This window comes from Rhinolophus ferrumequinum, chromosome 3 (assembly GCF_004115265.2).
Source record: "Rhinolophus ferrumequinum isolate MPI-CBG mRhiFer1 chromosome 3, mRhiFer1_v1.p, whole genome shotgun sequence".
NCBI classification, from domain to species: domain Eukaryota; kingdom Metazoa; phylum Chordata; class Mammalia; order Chiroptera; family Rhinolophidae; genus Rhinolophus; species Rhinolophus ferrumequinum.
Genome location: NC_046286.1, coordinates 58,301,879 through 58,324,602, shown reverse-complemented (window position 1 = coordinate 58,324,602; position 22,724 = coordinate 58,301,879). Strand labels below are relative to the sequence as shown.

At 39.1% G+C, this 22,724-nt stretch overlaps 1 protein-coding gene and 1 pseudogene across 7 annotated transcripts in view; one reads left to right on the top strand and one right to left on the bottom strand.

Moving 5' to 3' along the window:
- Nucleotides 1-9,159, top strand: part of HACE1 (HECT domain and ankyrin repeat containing E3 ubiquitin protein ligase 1) — an 89,433-nt gene extending 80,274 nt beyond the window's left edge. For 2 of the 7 annotated variants that reach the window (XM_033102864.1, XM_033102860.1), the window contains 2 exons: nucleotides 7,713-7,826; nucleotides 8,370-9,157. In XM_033102864.1, coding sequence (XP_032958755.1) covers nucleotides 7,713-7,826; nucleotides 8,370-8,472 — 217 coding nt within the window. In that variant the 3' untranslated portion in view covers nucleotides 8,473-9,157. Of the gene's footprint in view, nucleotides 1-7,712; nucleotides 7,827-8,369 lie in introns of all 7 variants that reach the window. The other 5 variants (XM_033102865.1, XM_033102867.1, XM_033102863.1 and 2 more) reach the window with 4 other exon arrangements.
- A 10,880-nt stretch (nucleotides 9,160-20,039) lies between these two features.
- On the bottom strand, nucleotides 20,040-22,471 carry LOC117020674 (piezo-type mechanosensitive ion channel component 1-like; annotated as a pseudogene).
- Nucleotides 22,472-22,724: the final 253 nt, after the last annotated feature.

The following is a 22,724-nucleotide window of genomic DNA, read 5'->3' as shown; positions in this document are numbered from 1 at the left end:
ATATTCCATTGTAAATATGTACCACCTCTTCTTTTACCCATTCATCCATTGATGGACACTCAGGTTGCCCCATATTTTGGCTCTAGTAAATAATGCTGCAGTGAACATACAGACGCACATGTGTACCTTCGAAGAAGTGTTTTGGGTTTCTTTGGATAAATACCCAGAAGTAGGATTACTGGGTCCTTCTTTGTCTCATTATATCATTTGTTTTAAAATCTATTTTGTCTGGTATAAGTATTGCTACTTCAGGTTTTTCTGTTGTTTCCATTTTCATGAAATATCTTTCTCCATCCCTTCACTTGCAGTCTGTGTGTGTGTGTTTCACTCTGAAGTGAGTCTCTTGCAGGCAGCATATATAAAGGTCTTGTTTTATCCATTTACCCACTCTGTCTTTTATTGGAGCATTTAATCCATTTACATTTAAAGTAATTATTGATAGATATCTAGTTATTGCCATTTTATGACTCATATATATACATGTATATACATATACATACATACATACATATATATATATATATATACACACACATACACATACATACATACATATATTTTATTTTTTTTTCCCATAAAGTAGTCCCTTTAACATTTCTTGTAATACTAGTTTTGTGTTGTTGAACTCCTGTAGCATTTTCTTGTCTGGGAAGCTCTTTATCTGTCCTTCAATTCTAAATGATAGCTTTGCTGGGTAGAGTAATCTTGGTTGTAGGTCCTTTCCATCACTTTGAATATTTTGTGTCAGTGCCTTCTGGCCTGCAAAGTTTCTGTTGAGAAATCAGCTGACAGTCTTATGGGAGCTTCCTTGTGGGTAACTAACTGCTTTTCAGATTCTCTCTTTGTCTTTAACCTTTGCATTTTAATTATGATGTATCTTGGTATAGGCCTCTTTGGGTTCTTCTTGTTTGGTACTCTCTGTGCTTCCTGGGCTTGTATGTCTATTTCCTTCACCAGGTTAGGGAACTTTTCTGTCATTATTTCTTCAAGTACATTTTCAATTCCTTGCTCTTTTTTCCTTTTGGTATCCCTATGATGCAAATATTGGTATGCTTGATGTTGTCCCAGAGGCCCCTTAAACTATCTTCATATTTTTTAAATTATTTTTTCTTTTTGCCGTTCTCATTGGGTGTTTTGTGCTACTTTATCTTCTAAACTGCTGATTTGATCCTCTGCTTCATCCAATGTGTTGATTCCCTTTAATGTAGTCTTCATTTCAGTTATTGTATTCTTGATTTCTGCCTGATTCTTTTTTATGTTTTCTGTCTCCATTTTTATGTTTTCTGTCTCCTTGTTAAAGCTCTCTCTGAGATCATTGAGCAGCCTTATAACTAGTGTTCTGAATCTGTGTCTAGTAGATTGTTTGTCTCTATTTTGTTTAGTTTTTTTTCTGGAGTTTTGTTCTTTTCCTTCATTTGGGACATGTTTCTTTGTCTCTTCATGTTGGCTTCCTCTCTGTGTTTGTTTCTGTGTATTAAGTAGGCTGCTATGTTTGCTGGTCTTACTAGAGTGGCCTTATGTAGTAGGTAATCTGTGGGGCCTAATGGCACCGTCTCACTGGTCACCTGAACCTTGTGCTCTAGATGTGTCCATTGTGTGGGTTGTGTGTGCCCTCCTGCTGTAATTGAGCCTTCATTGCTGTTTGCATATCAATGGAGGGAATCCCCCCTCTGGCTGATTGGTTGTGAGAACTGACTGACTACATTGGAGGAGCTGTGGCTCAGGAGCTGACCCTATGGAGCAGGATTCACTTTATCAGGTCTCTGGTGCCTGTCCAGTCTGCCCTTTGGTTGTGTCATTTTCAGCTGTGACCAGGTGATGTTCCTGTTCGGTCTGAAGTTGCTACTGGGCTTGCTAGCTCCAGGACCTCCTGGGGAGTGGCCCTGCCACAGGCCAAGTTCAGCTTCATCCTGTGCCCTGCACAGGGCCCCCTAGCATGAGCCACAAAGCAATCTGCAGATGGCTGCCACCCACGCTGTGCTTGGAGGTGCCTCAAGAGGCAAAGCCATGAACCGTGGCCTGTTGCCATTAGTGCTGGGCTTGGGGCTGCTCAGCAAGAGGCGTGGGGCATGCCAAGGCCATATGTTGCTTATTTGGATTTTGTGAACCGTTGAGAGAGTTTAGGAAAGTCTGACCATGAGCCAAGACAGTCCGTTTGTATGGAAAAGCCACTGGAAGCAACTTGGGTGTCCCTGGAAGTTGGCTGGGGCTGGATCTCGGAATCACCAGGGTGGGGTAAAGAGTGTTAACCAGGTTAATGGAGATTTAGATATGGTGCCTGTGTCTGCACACTTTGGGGAGGGAGAGCTCATCAAAGAAGCAATGGATTCTGCCAGCATTTCTTTCTGGGAGAAAGCTGCGCTTCCAGCCTGCGCCCTGATGCCAGACAATTCAGTTTCTCCCCATACGGCCCTTGCACCTTTGTAGTTGCTGCCCCAGTACTGGAGCGCAGAACAAGTAAGTCCATCAGTGGGTAAATCCATGTGCAGGCCCTTTAAGAGAAACATCTTGGACTCCATCTGCTCTCTGTCTTGTTCAGCCACAATCTCCACTGTTTTTCGTAGCAAGAAGTTATGAGGATTTCTGTCTCTGGCACTGAAACACTGGGCTGGGAAATCTGGTGTGGGGCTGGGACTCCTTGCTCCTCGAGGAGGCTTTCCACAGCTGAGATGTCCCTCCTGATTTTTAACCGCAACACGGGTGTGGGACCAGCTCTGTCCTCACCTCTGCTTCTCCTACCATTCTTGAGGTGGGTTCTTTTGTATATCCTTAGTTATAGAACTTCTGTACAGTTAGACTTTAGACGATTCTCAATGACGGTTCTGTAGTTTAGTTGTAATTTTGGTGTAGTTGTGAGAGAGGAGGCAAGCACAGCGTTTACCTACGTTGCCATCTTGACCAGAAATGGGTCCTAAGTGCTCTTTATATTAGGTACATTAAATAGTTTCCCCAGTTTATCACTTGCCTTTTAACTTTATTAAGTTAAATGTGGAGATTTTCATGTAGTTTAAATTATAAATTTAATTAATAAAATTTATAAAAGTTTTAAATTATGTTGCAAGTTGATTATCAGTACTTTCCTTTATAGTTTTTACCAATCTTTTCTTATATTCAGATTTTAAATATATGTTTATCGACATTTTTTTGTAATTTTTTTATAGGGTCCTTTTTTACATTCCAGTTTTCAACCAACTGGAGTTTATTTTGGTTTATGTTGTGAAGTAGGTAGGACTCTTATTATTATTCTAAGTGGTTTATATCTAAACACCATTTATTGAATTATTATACCCCCACTCCACAATTTGGTCAGTGTCTTTACAATGCAAAAAACAATTACTCAGGTTCTTTGGTGCTAAAAATGTCTGTTAAATTGCACTCATAGGATGAAAAATCGCTTGGATTAGTAATATACAGTGCCCCTCATGTGTCAGTAGTAGAATCATTGTTAGCAGTGCTGAAAAGAACTGCTCTGCTTATTATTTAACTGGTCATGAAGTATAGCATGTGAATCTGTTTAAGCTGAAGTGAAGGATGTGGGTAAAGAGTATAAGCCAAGGAATCTGAGGGGAACAGCACAGCTAAGCTTTACCTTCATATTGAAGAATTCACCTTTCAACACTTAGTCTACATAGAGTCCTTGTTTTGAATTCAAACAGTAAGTCTTAATTTCTTTTAAACCTTAACTTTCCTTAGACCTGCAGTCAGTATACGTATAGCATATGCCATTCTAAACCTAAAGTATGTATTTTTTTCCTTTAGTCCTTATTTCATAATTCTAATTATCCATTTGTTTATATTTATACTAAAATGTCTTCCTCCATATCCATAGTATAACTTAGTGCAAACTTAACTGAAAAGTTAAATGTGTTCAATTGTAGAATAAATATAAAGAGTAGTTGTTAAATATTTTTATGGTAGTGACACTGTTTTCTTGGTCTTTAAGACTGTCTTAAATGTCTTACTCTTTTGTTTCATTGTCCTGTAAGAAAAATGAAATCATCAGACTTGATGATTTCCCTGTGTATAAAATAGATGTAGCTTTACGTATCCACACATTCAACCAACCGTGGATTGAAAATACAAACGTTAACGTTGTTGCTGATGTATTCTATGTAGTTAAGCCTATGATGGTTGGCTGGTTGTGTCTGTACTGTATGTGTATAGACTTTTTTCCTTGTCATTATTCCCTAAACAATACAGTAGAACAACTATTTATGTAGTATTTACATTGTATTAGGTATTATGAGTAATCCAGAGGTGGTTTAAAATATACCAGAGGACGTGCATAGGTTATATGCAAATAATACACCAATTTAAATAAGGGACTTGAGCATCAATGGGTTTTGGTATCCTCAGGTGTCCTGGAACCAATCTCCTGCAGATACCAAGGGACAGTCATTTTTATTCACTGTAATTTTACATTGTATAACCCAGGTGTCATAATATTCAGCCAAACTATTTTATTTTTCTCATACATGCTTAAGTTTGATGAGCCATGATCTTAGCATAAGATCCTCTGATTATTCAAGTATGCAACCCAGTTATGTTTGCTTTTAGTTTAGAAGAAGAGGAGTAAGTTTTTAGGGATTGCTTGTGAATATCAGTTTACAGAATAATTTCAATTTAGATGTTAAAATTGGGAAGTCTTTGATTTTTTTAAGCTTATTTATAAAATTATTTATATGAAAGACATTAAATTGATCATCCTAATATTGAAATACTGTGCAATAATATGTGTAGGAATCAGTGTCAAGGCTCATTTTCTCTTCTTGTCCTGATAAAATGGTATGTACACTTGTTTTAAAATTCTGCCTCTATAGGAAATTGAGAACAACTTGGCCTTTTATCTCTTTTCATTTTTGGTTGCCTTAGTCAATACTTTAGGCAAAGGTTAATATGCACAGATTAACTAAAGTTGAATTTTATTTCAGTTTACAGACATATTCAGGCCTTCTTCAGGTATTCTTTTGCCCTAAATAGGAATTGCTGATGCATTAGTGTTTTATTAGCAAAATTCAGGCATACTGCTAAGAACATGGATATACAAATATCTCTTTGTCTCTCTGCTTTCAGATCTTTTGCATAGTACTTTCCAATACTTGTTATTCTCTGTTTTGGGGGGATTTTGGTGTTTTTATGTTTGGTTTTTAAATTTAATAATAATCATGCTAATGTATATAAAGTGGTTATCTCATCGTGGTTTTGATTTGCATTTCACTAGTGATGCCGACTAAGCATCTTTTCAAAAATGCTTTTGGGTCATTTGTGTATCTGGAGAAATGTCTGTTCAAGTCCTTTATTATTTTTTAATTGGGTTTTTGTTGCTGTTGTTGAGTTGTAGGAGTTCTGTATAATTTTTGGATATCAATTCCGTATAAGATTTATGATTTGAAAATATTTGCACCCATTTTGTGTTACCTATTTTGCTCTGTTCCTGGTATCCTTTGTCATATAAGTTTTTAATTTTGATGAAGCCCAATTTATCTTCTTTTGTTGCCTGTGCTTTTAGTGTCATACCTAAGAAATCATTGCCAAATCCAGTATCATAAAGCATTTCCCCCATATTTTCTTGTAAGAATTTTGTAGTTTTTAGCTCTGAAGTTTAGGTCTTTGATTCATTTGAAGTTAATTTTTGTAATTGGTCTTAGGAAAGGGTCCAACTTCAACACAATTTGTTGAAAAGACTGTCTTTTCCCCACTGAATGTTGTTAGCACTCTTGTCAAAAATCATTTGGCCATATATGTGAGGGTTTATTTTGGGGTTCTCTGTTCTATTCTAGTCCATTGGTTTGTATGTCTATCTTTAATACAGTGCCACACTGTTTTGATTGCTGTTGCTTTGTAGTTTAAGTTTTGAAATCAGAAACTATGAGACCTCTGATCTTTTTCTTTTTTTATTTATTTATTTATTTTTTTTAATTTAAAAAAATTTTTTTTAAATTTTATTATTTTTCTTTTTAAATGAAGTTTAGAGGACTTTTTATTTTATTTTATTTTATTAGGGAAGGGGAACAGGACTTTATTGGGGAACAGTGTGTACTTCCAGGCCTGTTTTTTTTTTTTTCCTTTCAATCTTAGTTGTGGAGGGTGCCGTTCAGCTTCAAGTTGTGGTCCTTTCAGTCTTAGTTGTGTCGGGCGCAGCTCAGCTCCAGGTCCAGTTGTCGATGCTAGTTGCAGGGGGCACAGCCCACCATCCCTTGCGGGAGTTGAACTGGCCACCTTGTGGTTGAGAGGACATGCTCCAACCAACTAAGCCATCCGGGAGCTCAGCGGCAGCTCAGCTCAAGGTGCTGTGTTCAATCTTAGTTGCAGGGGGCAGAGCCCACCATCCCTTGCGGGACTTGAGGAATTGAATTGGCAACCTTGTGGTTGAGAGCCCACTGGCCCATGTGGGAATCGAACCAGCAGCCTTCGGAGTTAGGAGCATGGAGCTCTAACCGCCTGAGCCACCGGGCTGGCCCTTTTTCTTCTTTTTTAAGATTGTTTTGGTTATTAAAGTTTCAATAGTTTTTTTGTTTTGTTTTAATTTTTTATTTGGAGTATTGTGGAACAGTGTGTTTTTCCAGAGCCCATCAGCTCCAAGTCGTTGTCCTTCAATCTAGTTGTGGAGGGCGCAGCTCAGCTCCAAGTCCAGTGGCCATTTTCAATCTTAGTTGCAGGGGGCGCAGCCCACCATCCCACGTGGGAATTGAACCGCCAACTTGTGTTGTTGAGAGCTTGCGCTCTAACTGACAGTCATCCGGTCACCCCTCAATAGTTTTTTAAGTGAACTGAGTGATGCTTTGTACTATGAATCATGTTAGAAACCATTTTAAATATTAGATTGTCTACTGCCTTTGAGTATGCATTTAATACCTGTACATTAAATATTTGTCATCATTGTAATTTACCCCAGAAGCACTATAGCATCTCATTTAAAAAACAACATAATTCATTCCAGGATCAGTTTATTTAATCATGATATATATGCAAAGGCTAATTTGAAATATTAATTTTCTTTCAAATGTAAACAATAGAATTTCAGAAGTTGTGATTACATTCTCTATAGTTGTATACCCAAGATTAATTTTTCTATTGGTATTTATGTATTAAGTGTTAGCCTTCCTGTGGTCTCATTATGTTAGGTGACATTTAAGAAAAAAATACATTTGATACTGTGAATATCTGGAAAGAAAAATGTAAAGAATTTTCTAGTTTTTCCACTCTGAGAAACAAAACAAAACAAAACACCTCTAGAGACTTTAATTATTTGGATTACGTGTAAAAGCCTCTGTTGCTATAATTAAGCAAACATTCATTTATTCAGCAAATATTTAATGAACTCTACTTGATGCCATTTTGCTAACCCCAGGAAGGACGCAAATACAAATATGACGTATTTGGGCCCTCAAATCAGTCCCAGTTTAGTAGGGAGACACATGACAGAAAATAATTATACATGCAGTATGTTAAATGCAATAGTAGAGGTATGTGCTGTGGCCATTTAAAAGCTTAGTATAGCTTATAGAAATGTGGATGGAAGTCTATGGAAGCTTGCTAACTGGCCACAGAGTAACTTTTAGTAACCAGTTAAGAGTTTTGCAGATTCAAAAATGTTATCTTGTCAGTAACCTAGAATTGAATATATCCTTACCCTAACTTAGAATTTGAAATATATCTATCACAAAGATTTTCCTTTCATGATTACAACTTACTAAGATATGAACTATTAGTTCCAGGGTACCACATGGTGGATTTGCTAATATCATGGGTGGAAGTGGATTGCAAAACTTTACAATTGCTGCTGTGCCATATACTCCAAATCTGCTACCAACTTCAAGCACATGGTATGTTAAATTGTTTTACATAAATGCATTTTGAATTGTTTTGATTAATTTTGAATGATCAGAAGTCTAACTACTGTATTGCTACATTGAAAGGGAAACCTCAATAGAGATCTCTGTCAGCGTTTTGGAATCACTGGTAAATAAGTACCTACGTAGTTCCTTACCTCCCCCTTTTTTGTTAGGGAACATGTTTGAGGAAACTATAATTTAATTGAATATAGTTTAACTATCACTAAAGTTAAACTGTCATAGTATCACTGAGTTATACCATCATTTCAAACTAAATCGCCCTATTGCTTATTTATTTTTGGCTGAAAGGAACCTATTTTCTTCCACTACATTTGCATGCTAAAGGAAACTGCAATACAGCAGTTTTTGTTTTGTTTTTTTACTTTTTAAATACTACTTCAGGGTTTTCCAATTTGAATGCAAATTTCAGAGGGTGGTCTTATGTTAATTTTGTGTAGTGTTTTCACTGCTAGACAAAACAATCAGAAACTTCATAGAGTTCCTATTTAATAGTGGTGCATTTTTCTTTTAAAGCATCAACATGCTCAAGTTACCTGAATACCCAAGTAAAGAAATACTCAAGGACAGACTTCTAGTGGCACTACATTGTGGCAGCTATGGTTACACAATGGCATAATGAAGTCTGGAGAACTCATCTGACTACTGATGCACAAATCAGAGTGGCAGAAGTAATTTAGGAAACTGTCAACAGAAAAGCAGCCTAAATGCCGCCGATAGGCAGGGCAGATGTTTAAAATTCATAAAGGATCAGGTTTTCTTTTCCCACCCCTTTTTCTTTTTTGTGTTTTCTCAGTTTGTGATACAATTAGAAAATATAAAATCACAGTAGTCTTCATTTTAAAAAATGCTAATTGAAAGTATTAGAAAATGACTTTATTGATATTTCTTTAATCTTATCCAAGATTGTGTTAAGGTAAAATTTTATTAATACATTCCTCCTCTACTATGTAACTGTTTTGTTGAAAGAATGTTTTCTCTTTATTTTACTATATATTAAAATATATTAGAACATCCAGCCTGGTATGTTCTATTGCATGTAAAGTGCCATTTATATTTTGGAAAACTATTGTATAGAATGGATTAGTTGAGATTGTGTATAAAACCACAAATATGTATTTTCTCATTTGAATGTATATTGCAATGATGTTTTTTAGCTTTTTAATATTTTAATATGTAATGTAAAATTTAGACTGATGTGACTAACATCTAAATTTGTATACTAAAGCTTATACTATATTGTATGATTTATTTGCATCTTTCAGTGGTCAGTTTTCCATACATATAGGGTCTCAAACTTTTTCTTATGCCTAATTTTAATTTATATTTTAGGTAAAATTAAAATATAATATTTTACCATATTTTTAAATTACGTTTGTTTTATCTGTGAGTTCTGATGACACATATAAAGAAGTAATCCGATGTGTAGATTACAATTTAAATAATGTAGTTTCTCTTAAATTTGTTTTTTAGGATTAAAATGTTTAGTTCCAGTGACATACACTAACACAGAGTGTTGGTTTTAAATTTTAGGGTGATCTAAATCAGTTTTTATTTTGAAAAGACATACATGAGTAGTTACAGCATGCCTTTTAAAGGTAAGTAGGAACATGTACATATTGAGAAATGCTAATGGAGGAATTTGTAATGTTTAGATCCTTGTATCTGGAAACTAAAAGTAGACTATCCAGTAGCATATCCATGGATATGCATCTCCATGCATATTTTCTACTATGAGCAGCTGGTATATTTGTCACTGACAAATGTAGACAATATATATGTCGTATAGACAAATACATACTGTGTATACATGTACCGTGTTTCACCAAAAATAAGGCCTAGCCAGGCAATCAGCTCTAATGCGTCTTTTGGAGCAAAAATTAATATAATACCCAGTCTTATTTTACTGTAATATAAGACCGGATTTTACATAATATAATATAACATAAGACCAGGTCTTATATTAATTTTTGCTCCAAAAGACTCATTAGAGCGGATTGTCTGGTCTTATTTTCGGGAAAACGTGGTAGTATGTATATGGGTATACAAATTGTTATAAAGCTTTTCTATTACATGTTTTTAGGTCCTCTTTTGTTACTGTTTTCTTCCTTTTTTTTTCTTCTTTTTTTTTGGGGGGGGGGAAGGACTTTATTGGGGAACAGTGTGTACTTCCAGGCCTGTTTTCCAAGTCAAGTTGTTGTCCTTTCAATCTTAGTTGTGGAGGGTGCCGTTCAGCTTTAAGTTGTTGTCCTTTCAGTCTTAGTTGTGTCAGGCGCAGCTCAGCTCCGGGTCCAGTTGCCGTTGCCGTTGCTAGTTGCAGGGGCACAGCCCACCATCCCTTGCGGGAGTTGAACCGGCAACCTTGTGGTTGAGAGGATGCACTCCAACCAAGTGAGCCATCTGGGAGCTCAGCGGCAGCTCAGCTCAAGGTGCCGTGTTCAATCTTAGTTGCAGGGGGCGGAGCCCACCATCCCTTGCGAGAGTCGAGGAATCGAACTGGCAACCTTGTGGTTGAGAGCCCGTGCTCCAACCAACTGAGCCATCCGTGAGGCAGCTCAGCTCAAGGTGCCATGTTCAATCTTAGTTGCAGGGGGCGGAGCCCACCATCCCTTGCGGGAGTCGAGGAATCGAACTGGCAACCTTGTGGTTGAGAGCTCACTGGCCCATGTGGGAATCGAACCGGCAGCCTTCGGAGTTAGGAGCATGGAGCTCTAACTGCCTGAGCCACCGGGCTGGCCCCCTGTTTTCTTTTTTTAATATTAAGAAAACATCTCTCCACAGATTACATTAAAAACTAGGAATTCTTTAAAAATTACTATTAGCTCTTACAAGATTAATATGCTTTTTTTATAGTAAATGAAGTTAATGATTTTTTAAATTTTGGTTTTCAAAATTTAATTGTAGAAGAGGTCATTTGCCTTCTGTCTTTTCAAATAATTAACTGACTTCTTTAATACCACATTGCTTATAATTTTAGTGTTTATACAAACATTAATTTCTGTTTATAATTATACATTGTTTTTGTCAGATTGGTCCTTTTGCAAATATTTATGTAGAAGAGACAATAAAACATTAAAAATGTCATGGTATTTTATCCATGAATTTGAATATTTTTTTATATAGATCTAGCAGTTTTAGGATTTATTCTTTTACATTGTTTTTAGTTTTTAAACTATAAAAATATAGTTAATATAAAAAGATGTTATGTGGATTAAAGCAATATTTAAACTAGAGGCAGTAAGTCTTTTAAATTTACTTCCACAATTTCTTCTGTAAATAGATGGATATATTGAATGGAAGGTAGTATAAAAAAATGACTAAAGATTTTCTTTCCATTTGGGTAAAAGAAGATTGCACTAATAGGAAAATAACTCAAGTCTTAAAATGTGTGGTAGTTCCATATAAGGAAGAAAACAGAAACACAGCACTCTAAAGGAATAAAAATGTAAGTCAAGGAAGCATACTGTAGGAAACTGATTAATGAAAACATCTGGCAAGAGTTGTTATTCAAATAGTTTGAGTGGTTAGTGACTGTGTAGTCAATAAAACCTATCTTCTAGTACATCCAAAAACAAAATATAGTGTATTCTAAGGAAATCCCAGCTTTAAAACAATATGTTGAATACAGCCTATTGCCATGAGTCTTTATAAGATGTGGGGTGGGGAAGAATGAAAGTTGTAAAGCATAGGTCACAAGTTGGAGGTCCAGTGACGATTCCCTGTTGGAGGAGGTAATCGAGAAGAACTCGCCACCAGCTGGCCTGAGAAGTGGACCTGGGCAATCAGAAGCTCCTCTCCCCTTCCCCTTTCCTTGGAATGTACATTTTGCCCACCTTTGCCACAGTGGGAGCCATTGTCAAGGACATAATCTTGAGAGAATGTGTTAAGACCATCTGTAAGGTATATGTGACTGAGCCCTGGTAAGGCTGCTATATAAACTTCAAGGATTTGGCAGGTGGGTATGAAGATCTACTCATCTTGCAGCCGCCCAAGACAAGCTAGTAAGTAAATTCACTTGCTTGTTAATGCTGGCACCTACCAATCTGGAGTGGTCTGCTCTTCCTTGGGTCTCTCCTTGCCCTCTGTGTGTAGAGTCTTGTTTCAGATTTCACCGGGGAAGCTCCCCAGGTTTCATACTAATATTCCCACTCAGACATGTGTTTTGTTAAGTTACACCAATTTTAAAATTCTAATGAGTTATCAACATTAAAAAAAATCTGGAGATTTCATGCAGATATCCAGATTTTGGGCTTTTAGACAATCTAACAACATTGAGCACAGATTCCTAAAAGGCATTATTAGGAGGCTGGACTTGAGTAGAAGCTGCTGCTTTCAGTGACCTAATGTGCTCTCCAGTTTGACATTTTCTTACCCCAGCCTGCTTCACTAATTTACCTTCTTGGCCATTGACAGCATTGGAGTTTGATTTAAAAAAAAATCTATGTTGATTAGAAATGTTTCCCTTGAGTATTAATTGGTGCAAATTCTTTAGAAGGCAATTTGGCAATACCAGATATTTTAAAATGTACACATACTACTTGACTCAACAGTTCTAAGAATTTATCTTAAGGATATACTTGTTCATGTACATAAAGATATTTGTACAAGAATGTCACTGAAGCCTTGTTTGTTATAGAGAAAATTGGAAATAAGTTAAATGTCTCTCAGTGAGGGGTTACTAACAAATTGTGTTACATCCATACAATAGAATATTAATTAGTATTTATAAAGAATGAAGGATCTATACATACTGATATGTAAATATTTCTAAGTTGATAAGTAAAATAAGGTGTACAGAACAGCAACTTGTGTGTAAATACAATATACATAGGGTTACATTCAAGAAAAGTTTTGGGGCCAGAGACTATGACTGTATCTGGGATAAAGATTTGAAACCATTGTAAAATGGGATAAAGACCTTTTCAGTATATAACCTTTTGTTTCTGTTTGTCTAAATCTCAATCCTGTGTTATTTTCTGTTAATATATGATAGATACATTAAAAGAAACATTATCTTTAATCAAGGGAAACAAGTATCAGTAATAGGTTTTCTTGAATCTATAAAATGCAGTAACCATGGTGATAAGTAGTATTTTCATAATCACAACTTATTTTATAATGTGTTTTTTTAAAATAAGTCTTACAATTAAACTCTTTTGCAAACAAAGTGAAAAAGAAAGGAATGCTCCCTTGCCTGTAAAGCTCTATTTCCACATTGCCTGATAATTAGCACTGTTTATAGCTCTCTAAAATTCTACTTATAGAGATTTATTTGAATTTACACTTTCCCCCCAATTTTTTTTTTTTAAATAACAGAAGTGGTATTTATTTAATATGGGAAAATCTGGTAAGCATGGATTTGTGTACTAGGTAGAAAAAAGCAATAAATTATAATTCTACCCAACAATGGTGTTTTCTTCTAGTCTTTTTCAATGCCTTTTTTCCATGGTTGATTTCATAAAGAACATAGCATTTAGTATCTTCTTTATTCAGCATTATCTTTCAAACATTTTCCATGTCATTACAGCTTATTTGTGAACTTTTTTTTTAAATTGTGGCATAGTATTCTATTGTATGAATGTATCATAATTTCCTTGACCATGTCTCTAAAATTTTTAACACTTAGATCTCTAATACTTTTGCTTTTATAAATAACGTGTGGTTTCTTTCAGCACTACAGTCTAGGAGTGGCCACATTTTCTGGGTTGTCAAAATGTTTATCAGTTGCTCCATTGTTGCGGAATTACTGTTGGAAGCCTCAAGAAAGGGCTGTTGCAACACAGAACCTTTGGTAGGTAGGACCAGATAGGATTGTTCCAGCAGCAAATTAGGGCTGTGTGCACTCTCAGAGTGTAAAAGGATAAGAAAGTTAGATAGAAACGTGTAACAAAACTAAATTAGTTTTAATAATTGCTTACTTTCAGTCTTTTTTCCCCGAGAACAGGAGGAAAACTCATCTTTTATATGACATAAGCCCCATTTTCAGGACCCCAAACTCAAGCATTTGTTACTGTTGTATTATAGTTTAGCTATATCAAGGGTCATTTATGCTCTTATGGGTTAAATTAGAAACCCCTAGCCTCCATTTATAAAGTTTCCCTATTTACAAGCTTTTGAAGTGCAATCTTTTTGTCCATTGGAGAATGTATTTATAATACCTGTCTCTTATGAGTGGGTATTCAGCTAATATTAAAAAAAAATTTTTTTTGGTTATTTTTACTGCAGTTTAGGCGTATCAATGTATATTAGTAGTCTTTTTTTTTTCATGTGAAATATCATGCTTCTCTGTTCCTGTGTACTTCCACAGTTGTTAGTCAACAAAATTTACTTAAGGTTAACAATAGTAACAGAAATCCCAATTTTATAGTTTTGTTTAAGCTATTTTAATGTGGATAGATTTCTGTTAGAAGGTCCTTTGTGAAATTTCTAGGTCCTGGTTACCTGCTTGTTGGTCTGGTGCAATTTGGCACAAATTTATTTATAATCAGTCCTTTCATTTTGCAGATCAGAAAATTGGAGACTGTTGAGGGTGGTAACTGCTTGAGGTTTCAGGGCTACTTAACCAAACTAGAATTTAGAACCTAGGTTTTCTGATTCTTACTCCACTAGGTTTTCTTTTACTCCATGCTGTCTTTATGACATAACTGCATTATAAAAAGACTCTTTTAGAAAAACACCTGCAGCCTATTAACAGTCATGTAGGATAAGCCTTTTGGGAAACTATAACTTAATAAGCTGATAGTTAAGAGTGATTAATAGGACTATATTTCTTCTTACCCACTGTGCGACAATAAGCTAGGGCGGGTATTTTACCATCTCAAGATGAAAAAGAACAGATGTATTGTCAGATCATAGATCATGGGTAGTCATTAACTTTTATTATCTTTATAAAAATGTTCAATTTTAAGCATACTTGGTGCTTGGAAATACGTTGTTCATGTAATGTTGCAAAACCATTAAAACCACAAACTGAAAACACAATGACTATTACTGTATACATGTGTGAGGGAGTCACGGTTCCTTGAATGCAATAGAAGGAAGTAGTCCTAGGTGGGTGCTGGGTGTACAATTAGTAGAGAAAACTTCAATTCAACAAATTCCTCTTAAATGCCTCTTATGTATTCAATACTGGTTTAGGGACTGTGACCCATCCCTACTCTCAAAGGAAATAAAATTCATTTGGTCAGAGGGAAGACATATTTGAAATAGGTTTTAAGATTGTGCAGTGTAGCATATGATTAAGTGTAAAAACCTACAGAAAAGCTACAGAAATGTATTAGTGTAAGGGAAGAAGCATTTAATATAAACTGAGTGTCCAAGACAGCTTCAAATATTTGGCCTAACTGGATTATTAAATTGCTCTCTAGAATGGAGACTAATACATTGATCAGCCTGATTGAACAAATAAGTGAAATGGTTTAAAAAAAGCTTACAGTTAAATAAGGCTAATGTGTGGCAGTCATTGAGTTCTCAAATTTTTAATTAGTGAATTATTAGCTTGTTTAGTTCTAGGTCCTTGTGAACTCTGATCTGGTAGTTTCCATGATTTGGAGACTGTTGTGTTCATATGCCAATCATATTGGAAGGTGGCTCTCTATTTTTCTTAGAAGAGTGTCAATATCTGATTCTTTCTGAAAAGCTTATTGTAGGAGTGGGGAGGGTGCTTAAATTGGTGTCTGTACAGTATTCTCTTTTCCTACTATCTAGGAATAGAGAAAAAAAAGTAAAATGGATATTTGCATTCAAATTCCAAAATTCTATATGCAGTGGTCTATGTGACATCTTCACTTGGATGTTTATTAAAAATCTCAAACCACAAATATGTCCAGAGAGGATTTCTTGTTTACCCATTGTCCCCCTGCCACCTGTCACCCTATCCTAATCTTTCCTATTTCAGTAGATGGGCACTACAGTCTAGCTACAAATCAAGAAGTCATCCTTTATTCCTTTTCAGCTTCTACATTCAAGCCATCACCAACTCTTGCTGAGTTTACCTTTCTAATATATCTTAGTCAACTCCTGTTTCCCTGTCCAAGTTGCCATCTTCAGTTCGTTGGACTACAGTGGTTTAACACAAAAGAACGAAATAAAGCATAATGGTTGGAGTACAGACTTAGACGGCCTGTGTTTGAATTCCAGCTTTTCCAGTATTGCCTGTTGCCAGGAGCTCAGTTGGGCTGGAACAGAGAGAGTTGAGCTGTCAGGTATGTTAGGTGTTGGAGTACCTGATTAACATGACAAGCCAAAAATGAAAGAGTTCACCGTTTAATCATCTATGGCAGTGGTACAAGGGGGAGTCTCAAATGAGAAAGCTTCCCCCCACCCTTTCCCTTTGCCCATGGAAGGGTGCACTTATCCCAAGTCAGGTGTAGCAGCACAGACATGGGGATTGTCTGTGTTGAGGAAGCCCTAAAAGCTCCAGCAGTTCTATGTACCCTATGGTTGAAGAGTGAAAGGGGAGTGGAAAAGTCTGAGTGGGAAAGTTTTCAAGAGTTCCTTCTCTCCTTATAAAGAAGAAGCCTACGCACTTGAAGAAGATCTCTGCTCAAGGCCTTAGATAAAAAGACTAAGGAATGAAAGTGTCAGGGCTAGAAATATGCGAAGAGCGTGACTGGTGAGGAGCGTGACTGGTGAGGGGAGCTTGGGTTGTTGACTGCAACTGCCTTCAGAGACCGCAGTGCTTCACTTGTGCACCAAGTCTGGTGTGTGTCTGTGGCGGGAGCGTGGGCAGCCTTCCCCCTGGAGGCCGCGAGGTACAGCTTTTATAATTGCTTCTGGAGATATCTGAAAAATCACACTTGGGTTTTTAACCAGGAGCTGGACTCCAGCTGTATGACCTTGGGTACATCTCTTAACCCCTTGCATGCTACAATTTATAAACAAGATGTAAAATTGTAAGAATTACATATTGCGTCTCCTATTGCTGCTGTAACAAATTATCACAAACTTAATGGCTTAAAACCACACATTTATTATCTTAACAGTTCTGGATGTCAGCAGTATTGGAATAAGAGAAAAATCATATGGTTACATCAATAAGCTCATAAAATTCAAAATTTTAAAGAACTACTTTGATAAAGACAATATACCAAAAATTCTACAGCAAGTAACCATATTTGTGGGAATTTTGCTCTTCAAGATATGCCCCAAGACAAGAATACTCACTATCACTAGTAATGTTTGATACAACACTGAAAGTTTGGCCAGTGCTATGATGTAAGGAAAAGAAGAAATCAGCACTGGAAAGAAAAACAAAATTGCAAGTATTTGCAGATACTCTGATTACATACATAAGAAATAAGTGGATTGAACAAAACAACTATTAGAGCTAATGGGAGATAAGAATGATAGCATTAGTCTTTATTGGCATTAACCAATCAGAAAATTTATTTGGAAATTAGATACTACCTCACTAGCTGCTAAAACTATCAGCTTAGGTCTCTAGATCCACACTTTCATGTAATTTTAGGCACTTCTGTTTTTCTTCCTTGCCAGCTTATTAGCATTTAAAAAAACTTTTTTTTCTTTTAATTTTATGCATCAATTTTGGGTGTTCTCAATGGGAGGGTCAGTCAGATTATCTAGGCTGCAATACTGCCTGAAATGGAAATACTCAAATTGCTTTTAAGTCAGAAATGCTAGTAAAATTGCTAATAATTCAGGAAGTCTCCAAATTCATCATTACTGCCACACAATAATCACACACAAGTTGGAGAATCATTTTGCCTAGATTGGAATCTTGGTTCTAACATTTACTAGCTGTGTGGTCACAGGTAAGTTTATCAACCTCCCATTGCCACGGTTTTCTCTCAGAACAACAGTACCTATTTCATTGTGTTGTGATGAGAATTTAATAAATACATATAAGCACTTAGAATGGTGGACAATACTGTGTTCAGTATACATTAGCTATTATTAATACTGTTCTTGAAAGCTTACCTTCTAGCCAATCTAGTCTTTTTATTGCCCTTTGATTAATATGAGTGGGTGCTATTATTTCTCGTAAAGCTCTCCTCCAATTCGTAATAAGAGGTCTTTCTCCAAGAACTCTTGTTCCATCTCTGAGGGAGAATTTTTCAGCCGTGCCCTCCACCAGACCCACTCATTATTGCTGCCTCCCATCTGCTCTCTGTTTCCCTATCTAAAGTGTGTAGAGTTCTCTGTGAGGTGTTCTCTGACACTGCTGCCCTACTCAGGGACGGGATTCTGAATACTGCTACCTCACCCTACCCCACCTACCCTCGGAATCCTAACACTAGAACAAAAGTTTCAATAACAACATTTACAGCATTGGGAAGATCCCAAAAACTGAAGCCATTAAATCTGGGTTTGAGTTCTGTAATTTACTAATGATGTAAATGATGCTACCATCTCAGTGTTGTTGCGATAATTAAATAAGAGAAAGTACTGAAAAATTTGGGTTATTGAGCCCTAAATTGGTATGGGCATTATTAAGAGGTTGGGTAGGAACCCTTGTTTAAAAGATAAGAGGTGATTAAAAAATAACAAACCTTTATTTACATTTGTAGGAATCAAGCACACTGTTGATAAATGCTTGTGAGGACAGTGGGTTTATGCAACATGAAGTGTAGTTGATGTGACATCATTAAACATGAATTGACATCACCACACACAACAGTGTGCTCCTCCACCAGACCAAATGCGGTGATTATTAACTTATGCACCAGAGGCTAGAGTGTGTGTGTCAACACAGAGTTCAGCTGTATGTACTTATTCCTCTAAGCACTTGTGACACACTATGTCAAGAGTTCAGCGGCTGAATTTCATATAGGGCAGTGTGATTCATCAGGATTATTAGGATCCTCCTGGAATAACTTCCCTGAGTTGATTGCCTTTGACAGATCAGTTTGCTTAGATTAAAAAGCAATTGCTGCTGTCTAGTCAAATTTAAACACTTTGGCTAGAAGAAGCTGAACTCTAACTCTGTCCAGTCTATAGACACACTTGATGTGAAAATTACATCGCATGTCGTGAAAACGGAGTTAGCAATACTGGGAGGTATGGGTTTGTAATAACATGAAGGAGTGTATATGCCAAACAAAAGTGACCCCAGGCATATGTGAGAAAGGGAAGAGTATGCTGCTTTTAACTGCAAGTTTATCTGTGCCCAGTGTACTGCTAAGTCTATAACAGTGTTTGTGGTATCAGTCTGCTCCACCTTCATACAGCATTGACCACCATTAGAACTGGAATAGAAAGGATCGCCTTCTGGGCTGAACAATGCACAGTGTTTTGGGATATAGGTATCTCAGTCTTCCCCCTTTCTGAATGGGCCCAGGAAAGAAGAAACAAAAGCATCAAGGGGACTGAAACAGAAGTGCGCTAAAATTGAAATCACCTTTTAAAAAACATGAATATCTGATTTAAGTGCAATTTAAGTCTAATGCGTAATATTACATTCCTAGCCGGCATGAGCTAAAATGGAGGCTGAGATGACATTAAGCAGACACACAACCTATCTCTTGTGGATCAGCAAATACATAGAGTGTTGAACCTAGTGTGAGTAAGAGGAAATTCTCATGCCTACCTCCCGTTCTTCACAGTGTCCTTTGATATTTGGGCTCCTTGATTTCTTTGACCATGGAGGCTGACTGGAATGTTTCAAGTGGAGGAGGTGAGAAGCCTGGCTAATGTCTTCTCTCTTCCTTCTTTGGAGTATAAGTCCTCTGAGAGTATAATCTTTACATGGACATAGACTACAGAAAGCATTGGTTATACAGTTTTCATTTTAGTGAATTTTTCTCAAAAAACATTGTTACCATGTCCACCTATTAGTGTATTTGTTGAGTTTTGCAACCATGATGATCTAAGTTTGGATCATTTTCATCACCCAAAAGAAGCCCAGGTATCCATTAGCAGTCTGTCAAGCAGAATGCTGTACCAGTAATCAGTGCCTGGGGAGGACTCCAAATACATGGAAGACAGCAAAGACCATCACAATGCCAGCCATCTGGAAGAGAAGTCCAAACACTTCTGCCTACCACATCTTGGTATCAGCGTCTCCAAGGAAAACACAACACAGTCAAGCACTGGATGGAGCCACGCTTTTACAGAACAGAAGAGACAGAACAAGATTAGCATTAACAGTATCGTCAGTCACTCACGGGCAGCGGGTGTCCCTGGCAGCTGACACAGGGTAGTTGGCCTACACACACACCTCTGGTGTCACAGCAGAAAGACTCGGTCCCTCCCCCTGTGCAGTCTGAAATACTGAAGGCTGGGGGCAAAGAGAAGCAGGTAGAAGCAGGCCAGCAGGTAGCCCAGCCTGAAGATGCTGACGTGGGGGGCTCCCTTGATGCACACCACCCCCCAGCACGTGTGAGAAGAGGTACCAAAAGATGGCCACCTTCAGCATGTCAAGGGAGGACCTGCAGTGAATGAAGTTAGGCACCGGGTTGGGCTCCCCGCCCCCCATGCTCCAGGTGGTCAGTGTTGATAACCTGCCACACACTGCCATTCAGTGCGCTTGGTGAACAGCTGCCATGGCTGAGAGGCTCAGAACAGCAGGAGGAAGTCACTGATGAAGCTGGTGGATTTGGGGGCCTTGAAGAAGTCAGGCAGGTACAACCACTTGATGAGTGTGGAGTTTATGGGATGGTCTGACTCGAGTGCTAAGGGTAGTCCGTGCACAGAGCAGGGGAGATACCCAGGCACACCAGGTACTGGGGCAGCAGGAAGAGTGCTAGGAAGAGGCAGTAGTTGGGCCACGGGAGGGATGGGCACAGTGCCGGTGGGTGAGGACGGCCACCAGCCAGCAGCTGTGCAGGATGACTGTTAAGTTCATGAGCTGCCCGATCATGTTCACAGCCATCAGAAAGCAGACCTCCAACCCCGAATTGTGGAAGAACTTGATGAAGTACTTGAAGTACCTGAGCAGGTTCCCGGTCCAGCTGCTGGCAGTGTTGTCAGCCCAGACAGCCTAGGTGGGCAGTGAGACCAGAGGTGCTGTGGGCAGTGGTGCTCTGGGCACTGGTACACCATCATGGAACACCAGCAGCAACAGGATCTGTAGATGGTTCTGGATGTAGCCTAGGTTCAGGAAGCCCTTCTGCACCACAAACCAGTTTGTGGGGTCGATGGGACACCAGTACAGCAAGGACTGGGTTGATCGCCATCTTCTGTAGGTTGGTGCTGTTGGGGGACTCATTGCAGTTGCTGGAGTCCTCATGGGGCTGAGGATCCTGAGCTAGTAGAGCATCTTACACACGATGATGATGCAGGTCCATAGGGTGGACAGGCAGGGGGCCATGGGCCAGAGGTGAGGGGAGGGCAGCAGGAAGGCCCAGAGCAGGACCAGCAGGAGGGACGTCACCAACACCACCTTTGGGGCCACTTAGATTGTATACAGGGCCACCAACATGAAGATGTGCAGCTCCAAAAGGTGCTGCATAAACACCTGCATGCACAGGTAAGGATGTCATAGAAGCCAGTGGCCTGGTCTAGCAGCCACTTGGCCAGCAGGCCCCACTTGTGGTGGTGGTTTCCAGGGCCTGCATGGCCTGACAGAGGCCAACTATGCTCAGCCTGTCATCTCTGGGGGCCTCCTCCTGCTGCTAGAGCAGTGTGGTCTTACAGCGAGTAGTACCGCCTGTGAGCCCAGTGGGGGAGGTAGCACTGGGCAGGGGCAGGGGTGGGACACATGCATCAGGTCGGTGAACTGCATGAAGGGCTGGTGGGAGTAGTGCAGCTGCAGGATGTGGGTGTGCCAGAAGAAGCCAGGATGAGAATGCTGGAGAGGATGCTTGGACACGCTGAACTGCTCCAGGCCGTTTCCCCATCTGCTTACCAGCAAAGCACATCAGAGTGTGCCAGCACAGGGGGATGTCCTGGAAGCTGCAGACAGCAGTGAGCACCAGCATGACCAACACCAGCCACCAGAACACCTTGAACGGCTTCCGCCACAGGTGGTAGGAGGCACAGCAGGAAGAGGAATGTGGACAGTTTGGTAGACCATGAGGCTGCCAGTGAAGCTGACCACCATGAACATGCTAGCATACGTATAGACCCAGTATTTGGCATGGACCCATAACCGGAGCAGCATCTGTGTCCACCAGGGCTCTGTGTGTGTGTTCCACGTGACCTCCATCAGTGCAGTGGGGGCCTTCGCCTTTTTCAGCAGCTTCTCCTTGACAAACTGGCATAGCAGAAAGGAACATGGCACTGAGGTCTAGGCAGGGGGAGTGGGTTTGCTCCAGCCCCAGCTAGCGCAGGCTGATGAGACCCACTGTGGTGGGCAGCTGGGGACGCAGGTCCACGGCCCACATGTAGCGCCAGCCTGCAGAGCAGGATGAAGGACCAGCAGAGCATGCCAGTGGGTGGCGGCTGTGCAGAGCGAGGGTCAGAACAACAGCACAGAAGTCAGCCAGCTATGGCAGGTGATGCTCCACACCATCATGGCGACGTGGGCACACACATAGCCCCAGCCCATGATGAGGTGGCCCAGGCCGTGCAGTGGACATGTCTCTCTAGGCTTAGCCAGCCTGGGGTGCAGGGGCCACTGCCGGACAAGACTGTGGCCAGTCAGGTCGTGCACTTGTCGGCCTCTGTGTCAGCACCGTGGCTGTTGGAACAGGTAGCCTTGGGGCCACTTGGTCCATCTTGGTCAGCACAACTTCCTACACCTCCTAGCTCCCGCTGCCTCTTTTCTCTGTTTTGAAGGAGTGGTGTGTGTGGAGCTTTAGGAGTAATGCTCAGAAGCTGGACCATAAGAGGACTTCAAGAGGCTGAAGTTCAAGGTCATAAATCTTGAGCCGATGAACCCGGAGGAAGGAGATGGTACCTCAGCCCTGTTCGACATGATGGAGTACTAAGAATTGCCACCCCCTCCCCCCACATTATCTCCTTCAACAA